This window comes from Bactrocera latifrons, unplaced genomic scaffold, assembly GCF_001853355.1.
Source record: "Bactrocera latifrons isolate USDA-ARS-PBARC rearing strain unplaced genomic scaffold, ASM185335v1 scaffold_78, whole genome shotgun sequence".
Classification (NCBI taxonomy): domain Eukaryota; kingdom Metazoa; phylum Arthropoda; class Insecta; order Diptera; family Tephritidae; genus Bactrocera; species Bactrocera latifrons.
The window spans coordinates 859,917-869,058 of record NW_017537467.1 but is presented as its reverse complement, the minus strand read 5'-3'; the positions used below and the strand labels follow the sequence as shown (position 1 = coordinate 869,058).

General features: G+C 35.8%; 1 protein-coding gene across 1 annotated transcript; it reads left to right on the top strand.

The window, feature by feature from the left end:
• Positions 1 to 1,428: 1,428 nt before the first annotated feature.
• Positions 1,429 to 1,995, top strand: LOC108976548. Its single transcript, XM_018945743.1, has 2 exons — positions 1,429 to 1,693; positions 1,751 to 1,995. The coding sequence occupies exons 1-2, from the start codon at positions 1,429 to 1,431 to the stop codon at positions 1,993 to 1,995; spliced, it is 510 nt and encodes a 169-aa protein (XP_018801288.1).
• Positions 1,996 to 9,142: the final 7,147 nt, after the last annotated feature.

The following is a 9,142-nucleotide window of genomic DNA, read 5'->3' as shown; positions in this document are numbered from 1 at the left end:
TGTTTGAGAGAATTCTTATGGTCCGAATTGTATTGTAGAATTGTATGAGGATTATTTTTGTGGAAGATCTTAACCCTCTAACTAGTTTCTTTATGAGTCAATTTGACCCTTTTTTCGAGAAAATCAAAAAATATCCTTTAAAAAAGGACATTTAAGGATTAAAATATTCTACGAAAATGWTTGGCKGAAAATTTCAGTGGGGSTCACCAAAGACATCATTGTTGTAAATRAAGCTCTTTACGATTGATAAAAAAATTACACGCCAACATATACAAAGTAGGTGAAAACGTCGTCAAGTTCGGCCGGGCCAAACACTGAGTTCTCGCGTCTAGTCAGCTGTGACTTCGGGTGTGATAAAATTAAGCATAATTGACTTACTAAGCAGTACATATCGGGTGTGGTTTTTACTAAAATTAATATAAAAAAGAACAATTAAAGCTTAAATAAGCATGGCGGATTCTGTTTGCAAATTAAGAGATTGGTTTTGTTTTATTTGTGGACTTTTTACGCACCTTCAAAGCAGAAGAAAGATATTCCCTACAATTGAAGAACCATATTTTCTTTTCTTTGGAATACGATTTTTATGTGAAGCTTGGATACCAAAAACTGTCTGTACTACTTGCGAAAGTGGTCTTTTGACCTGGTGCAAAGGCGGTGCTAAGGCGCTGCCATTTTCTGCGCCTATTGTATGAATTGAACCTGAAAATCACTAATCAGATACAAGCTATTTCTGCGTAAATTACAAATTTGGTAGAAGCCAAAGGCACTACGCGATAATGGCATACGAAGCAACAAATATCATTTTACCAGAAGTGCGCTGTGAAGGTGTTCCGGTGCCTCAACCGCCTACACATACATTTTCGGCCAATATGACATACGCCAATACAGAAATAACAGCGGCGGTTGAAAACATATCAGATAAAATTTAATTACTGGTGGTTTAAACATATGTCCTAATTTGATAGACCAAGCTTATTTTGAAGATCTTGTAAGAGATTTAGGACTAACAAAAGAGAAAGCTGAAATATTATGTACAAGATTGAAAAGCAGGAATTTGATAAAAGCCGATGTAAAAGTTACATCGCCAAGAAAAAGACACGCCGATTTGGAAAGTTATTTTAAAAAATCAGAAGAACTTGTTTACTGTTGCAGTATTGAAGGGGTTCTAAAATATCTAAAGCTTCCACTGGACTCTTCCGCTTGGCGACTATTTATAGATTTATAGATAGCTTAAAAGCAGTTTTACTGCACAATGGAAATCAGCATCCATCAATACCGTTTGCGTATTCCACAAAAAAGGAGGAAACATACGCAAATATTTGAAATCTCTTAAATAAAATTGAATACTATAAATATAAATGGGAAGTATGCGCAGACTTCAAAATGATTGCAATATTGACTGGAATGCAAACAGGATACACAAAATATATGTGCTTTCTTTGTAAATGGGATTCACGTGCTACCAGCAGCCATTATCATATTAAATATTTCGAAGAACGTAAAGAAAATATTATTGGTGACTTAAATGTAATCCATGAATCTGTTGTCCCAAAAGATAAGGTCATACTTCCACCGCTGCATATTAAGTTGGGCGTGGTGAAAAGTTTTATTAAAAGCTTAAATACACAAGGATATGCTTTCAAATGCATTCGAACAATTTTCCCCAGATTATCTGCAGCAAAATTAAAAGAAGGTAAAATACGGTTTTAAGAAATAATTTATTTCATTTAATGTAAACTACCTTTTCTAGGAATGCTCGTTGGACCCGATATAAGAAAATTATTACAAGATGAAGAATTTTATGGTCATCTGTCGGATATGCAAACGACAGCATTTGACTTTATGCAGCTGGTTATATCAGAATTCCTTGGAAACTCAAAAGCACAAAACTATGCAGAAAATATTGAAAGTATGCTAATCGGTTTTAACAATATTGACGTTAAGATGTCACTAAAGCTGCATTTTCTGCACTCTCATCTCAATTTTTTTAAATAAAACCTTGGAGCGGTTTCAGATGAACACGGTGAAAGGCTTCATCAGGATATAAAGGTATTGGAAGAAAGATTCAAAAGGAAATCCCGAAGTGTAATGCTTGCTGAATACGCATGGGGCTTGTACAGAAACCTTGACACATCGCAACATTCACGTCAAGCTACACAGGAAAGCATATTAAGTTTAATCTTTAATCCATTGTCCTACTACTGCTGAAGCAAAAAAATAAATATGCACATACTATAATAAACCACTATTAAAACAAAATTATAATTTGTTTATCAATCGTAAAGAGCTTCATTTACAACAATGATGTCTTTGGTGAGCCCCACTGAAATTTTCCGCCAATCATTTTCGTAGAATATTTTAATCCTTAAATGTCCTTTTTTAAAAAATATTTTTTGATTTTCTCGAAAAAAGGGTCAAATTGACCCATAAAGAAACTAGTTAGAGGGTTAAGATCTTCCACAAAAATAATCCTCATACAATTCCACTATACAACTCTGACCATAAGAATTCTCTCAGACATTAACTTACAACATTTTTTTCGTATAGTATAATGCTCCCTTCGACCAAAAAATGAAAACTTTGACCCACTGTAAAAAAAACTCAGACGTGCTGGACCATAGGTTTGTTCTACAAAAATGATCTACTCAACATACCCTTTCAGAATTATAGGGTCGCTATTCTGTTCCTAAATGCTTTTGGACAGTGTTATTAGTTTATTTTGGAAAGTTGGCGGTCCGATTATGCAAATTTAGAAGCATAAAAAAATTGTGCCAATCACTAAATAGTTAGGAATAAAAACGAGGAAAGTAGAGTGCCTTATTTAGTGGTTAAACATGGCAGAAATATGTTCGGGGAAATATGTCCTATTACTATTAGGAAAATGTGGACAAATTATGTACTGATTGCTTACTGGGAAAATCGATCAAACTTAAGTCAGAAAAAACTCTTTGAAGTACTGTTTTCACAGGTGTATGTTAGTCTTGATTTTTTTTTGCCGAAAACGGATTATTCAATACTTTTTTACGCATCACTTACTGTATCCTCCCAACACCTATGCCTCATATATTGCCTACTGTACAGCACTTTGTAACTTTGTAAAAGGATTTTTTAGATCGCCTGCATGTGTCACACATGGAAAGTGCAAATATATGTCACATACATACGTGTTTTGACACACGCACAGACCTTCTCCTTTCTTTCCAATTCCTTTGTTAGAATTTTTATCGAACTTTTTATTTATCACGAGACCAAAAGTAAACAAATGAGTTGAGAGGTTGAGGACGAACCTTTTTCACCCGACAAACATATTTTCTATGGGTACGTACTGTACGCTTCCGCAGCGTATGGTGCAAGACTTCCGAGTCTGCAAGCACAAATTGGACCACATGTACTGTGCCAATTATAAATAAATGTTTTCAATTTGTCTGATTTTCCAAAAACAATTTTGAATAATCGTTTTGTTGCCACATCATTTAATTTTAAAGTTCACAAAAACAAGGCTACGGTAAATCGGCTGTTTGCCAATTGTTCCGCCAAAGGGTGTCCTGGTGTCTTTATTTAAATTTATGTAGATACAATGCTAGAATACACCATATAATGTAATATGGTGTAAATTCCATTGTGTTGTTGCTGCTCATTTGAATGTGTAGTGATTAGTGTGGAAATTTTTAAATTATTACCCATTTGATGCGACAACAAAGGCACAATAGGCATTAGCTTAACATATCTGCATATGCCCGCCTCGGAGTTTAGTTCATCTGCTCTGGTTGAGTATTCGATGCGATCCGTGCTGGCACTCGAAAAACGTAAGTAGTTGGTCATTGTGGGCTTGTATGTACGGATTGTTGTAGTTGCAGATAAATTGATAAATTATTAAATTAGCTACAGCCAGCAGCTAAACTCCCCACAATGACGAGGGGTACACAACCTCGATATACAAATCATTTACCAAAGAAGCATACACAAGTACACAAACTTACATACATATGTGCACTCATATAGGGATGTACATTATGACAGTGAATATGCAAAGTAAGCATCACCAAGAGCACTGAGGCGCAAAGGTGTCTCTTGTTATTAGTGGACTACCTTCCCATACAAGGTTTTTGTTGTTATTTAACTCACGGTAACTGGTGGTGCTGCACTTCATAGACACCCCTTATAAAAAGCGCACGCATTTTCCCTCAGGCGGTCCGCTGACTCTCCCTTCTCAGTACGATTGAGTAACGTTTATGCCAACTTATCTACGCTTCATCATGCACTCCCGATTTGTATTGTTGAAGGTAATTGAATTGTCAGGGGAAGTTTTGATTTGAAGGCAATGTACATTTAATAAAATTGCAGACTTGAATTGCTAATTTAACACCTTTTTATTGAAAGTAGATCTACTTAATCTTAAAACGACATATTAAATGTCCATTTGCATTGTACAAGTATACTTGAACATGTATATCTATATTAGGTTAGAGATACAACCATGAACATGAATAAAGCAAAAATAATCTTTGTCTAAATTTTCTAAATGTACCTATTCTAACTTTTTATACTCTCGCAACAAAGTTGCTAAGGAAAGTATTATAGTTTTGATCGCATAACGGTTGTTTGTAAGTCCTAAAACTAAAAGAGTCAGATATAGGGTTATATATACCAAAGTGACCAGGGTGACGAGTAGAGTTGAAATCCGGATGTCTGTCTGTCCGTTCGTCCGTCTATCCGTCCGTACGTGCAAGCTGTAACTTGAGTAAAAATTGAGATATCATGATGAAACTTGGTACACGTATTTCTTGGCTCCATAAGAAGGTTAAGTTCGAAGATGGGCAAAATCGGCCCCCGCCACGCCCACAAAATGGCGGAAACCGAAAACCTATAAAATGTCATAACTAAGCCTTAAATAAAGATATTAAAATGAAATTTGGCACAAAGGATCGCACTAGGGAGGGGCATATTTGGACGTAATTTTTTTGGAAAAGTGGGCGTGGYCCCSSCCCCTACTAASTTTTTTGWACATATCTCGAAAACTACTATAGCTATGTCAACCAAACTGTATAGAGTCGTTTCTTTTAGGCATTTCCATATACAGTTCAAAAATAAAAGAAATCGGATAATAACCACGCCCACCTCCCATAYAAAGGTTATGTTGAAAATCACTAAAAGTGCGTTAACCGACTAACAAAAAACGTCAGAAACACTAAATTTTACGGAAGAAATGTCAGAAGGAAGCTGCATCCAGGCTTTTTTTTTTAAATTGAAAACGGGCGTGGTGTCGCCCACTTATGGACCAAAACCATATCTCATTAAGTACTCGACCGATTTGAATGAAATTCGGTATATAATATTTTCTTAGCACCCTGATGACATTTACCAAATATGGGTGAAATCGGTTCACAACCACGCCTGAAATCTCGATTATCACTTTATCATGCGAGAGTATAAAATGTTGGTGACACCCGAACTTAGCCCTTCCTTACTTGTTACATGTATAATTAGATTTGCACTAATCTTACTTACTATGGAATTTATATAATACTAGGGGATCCAGCCACGCGTTGCGGTGGTATACATTTTACACCATTATTCAATAATAAACGATTCAATACAATTAAAATACAGGTATAAAAATCCAAGGGGTTGTACTTGAGGTTTAATTTTGAATATTTTCATACAAATAAAATAAAAAAATAATGCATTTATTTCTCAATGTTTGGTTACCAGCCTGTCCATTTAATAGAACTTTCAATGCATTTTTGATCGCGGACAACCAACGTGACACGTACTTTTTATATATAAGATAAGATGTCCAAAAAACATGTCTACCAAGTTGTATCAAGATATCTTAATTTTTACTTAGGCTATAGCTTGTATGGACTGATGAACGGGTCATCCTGATTAAATTTGGTATCTTCTTGACTTATACACACAAACTTAAAATTAGTTCCTTTAAATCGCGTCAGCTAAAATTATAACAAATTCAAATTTGTAATGTGTATGTGATATTAGCTCGTTCGAAGAGGCTAAACTTAATATATTAAGTTAATGTGAAAAACGTCAACTAGAGGATCGAAGTTCTCTACAATTCCATTCTAATTCAGCGACAAAGCATGTAGTTATTAAGAAAACTTGTCCATATACTTTCCTTAAGACAATTAATGACCATATAGATGATCAGAATGACAAGACGACTTCAAATCCGAATAACTGTTTGCCCGTCCGACCGTCGATGGTGCAAGCCATAATTTGAGTAAAATGGAGATGCCTTGATGAAAATTGGCAAACATATTTTTTGGCAACATGAGATGGTAGCACAGTGAATGGGCGGAACCCGACAATATCTACATAATTTCATGTGTTGGCAAAAGTTTATACTAAACAAGTAAGAAAGAGCTAAGGTGTAACCGAACATTTATACTCTCGCAACTTGCAAAGTTCAAAACCGCGAAACTACGTTCAGCTGTTGTCAAACCAATATTTTAAACTAGGTGAAGTATCACCCTGATTTCATTCATTTTACGAAAGAAAATACACTATTATTAACAAGTAAGGAAGGGCTAAGTTCGGGTTCACCGAACATTTTATACTCTCGCATGACAAGTTTCATCAAGATATCTCCATTTTTTCTCAAGTTACAGCTTGCCCGGACGGATAGACAGACATCCGGATTTCAACTCTACTCGTCACAATGATCACTTTGGTATATGTAACCATATATCTGACGATATATACCGTTATTAGCAACTTTATTGCGAGAGTATAAAAATGATGCCCTCTGCATTACATGAAAATAGCCTGCGTGCAGCTTCCTTCTGCCAATTCTTCCGTAAAATTTAGTCTTTCTGACGTTTTTTGTTAGTCGGTTAACGCACTTTTAGTGATTTTCAACATAACCTTTATATGGGAGGTTGGCGTGGTTATTATCCAATTTCTTCCGGTTTTGAACTGTATATGGAAATGCGTGAAGGAAAGGACTCTATAGAGTTTGGTTGACATAGCGATAGTAGTTTCTAAGATATGTACAAAAAACTTAGTAGGGGGCGGGGCCACGCCCATTTTTCCAAAAAAAAAGAAAACAACGTCCAAATATGCCTCTCCCTGATGCGATCCTTTGTGCCAAGTTTCACTTTAATAACTTTATTTATGGTTTAGTTATGAGACTTTATAGGTTTTCGGTTTTCGCCATTTTGTGGGTGTGGCAGTAAGCCGACTTTGCCCATCTTCAAAACTAACCTTCTTATGGAGCCAAGAAATACGTATTCCAAGTTTCATCATGATATCTCAATTTTTACTTAAGTTACAGCTTGCACGGACGGACGGACGGATTTCAACTTTACTCGTCACCCTGGTCACTTTGGTATATATAACCCTATATCTGACTCTTTTAGTTTTAGGATTTACAAGCAACCGTTATGTGAACAAAACTATAATACTCTCCTTTGCAACTTTGTTGCGAGAGTATAAAAAGAGATTTTCTTCATATTGACGGATAGATGCGTATAAATAGTTCAATATGTCCGCTAACCGGAAGTTCGAATATATTTATGTTAAGTATATGCAGACCAGGGAAGTACTAACCCGATTTTACCCATTTTTAACACAACGACACATCACAAAATTATTCTCTCTGAATTTAAATACTTGATCTCACAGATTGTTCGGTAAAAAATCTGGGATATACACATTTGTGTCTGGGTCAATGAAAGTTATAGCCCCGATTTCGACAATTTGTATGTATAAGATCAAATATCCTGATCTGAACAGAATTTTATACCAATAATTTTCCAAATGTTTAATTTTTATACTGTTTAGTTTAGAATTAGATGGAATTTAAAAGTATGTTATAAGGAAATACGGGGTTTTCAGTGTGGGTTTTCCCTAGTATTCGAAAATCGAGGGCAACAAAATATTACATGTTCAGAGTCTTCTATAACCACTCCCTCCAAGGCGTTTCGGCTTTCGTGTCTGATCGATTTCTCAGTTCTAAAAGCATACTTCAGTTCCCATTATACGTCACGTTCGAACCCAGATTCTCAAGTCCGCTATCACTTTTTATTATTCGCAGTTTATCTGCATACGATAGCATCCACTTTTGTTATAACTTCTATCTCATTTGCGTTTTGAAGAGTCGTGGTAATCTTTTCAGTTATTGGCGCCTTTTTTATTACGTTTTTTAGCTTTTTTGTGGGTTTTAAAAATCCTGCTGCCCCTCGCATTCTTTTTGCGGCATTATCATCTCTACCAATAGGGACTTCAGATGACTTTCTTATCACTCTTCTCGATGGATTTTCCATTATTTCTGCATTGGCGTTTAATGTCACTATATTGCTCATAATTTCGTGCATATCTTGGTTAATATGCCTTTGGCCAGCCATGATTCTCTCCAACTCTTTAATTTTTCCCCCAATTTGCTAATAATAATATATCAGCCGTTTCTTCGTTATGCGATTCCTCAGGCTCTCCGCCTTTACTTACTTGATAGGCAGTGTAGCATTGCTTATTTGGTCCAGCAGCGGTGGACACCTCATTTTTAGCGTTAATCGGCGTTCTCTTTAATTTGGAAATACTTCGGAAAGGATTATCCGGTGTTCGCCTAATACTATTTTCCATCGCTGTGTATGTTCAGTCCCGAGCTTTACTGCCTAACTTAAAAACAAAATGGTTGGCAATACCAGAACAAACAAGGGCTAAGTTCGGGTGTCACCGAACATTTTATACTCTCGCATCAAATACCGTATTTGTGTAAAGTTTTATTCCGCTATCATCATTGGTTCCTAATGTATATATTATACAGATGGAATTCAAAATAGCGTTATATTTTAAGAAGGCGTGGTTGTCAATCGATTTAACCCATATTTCGTACATGTCATCAGGGTGTTAAGAAAATATTATATACCGAATTTCATTGAAATAGGTTGAGTACTTCCTGAGATTTTTTTTGGTCCTTAAGTGGGCGACGCCACRCCCAYTTTCAATTTTTAAAGAAAGCCTGGGTGCAGCTTCTTTCTGATATTTCTTTCGTAAAATTTAGTGTTTCTGACGTTTTTGGTTAGTCGGTCAACGCACTTTTAGTGATTTTCAACATAACCTTTGTATGGGAGGTGGGCGTGGTTATTATCCGATTTCTTCCATTTTTGAACTGTGTATGGAAATG

Coding starts and splice junctions, on each gene's coding strand:
- LOC108976548 (XM_018945743.1), top strand. CDS start 1,429: ATGTGCTTTCTTTGTAAATGGGATTCACGTGCTACCAGCAGCCATTAT. Junction 1,694..1,750: donor TGCAGCAAAATTAAAAGAAG/GTAAAATACGGT, acceptor TACCTTTTCTAG/GAATGCTCGTTGGACCCGAT.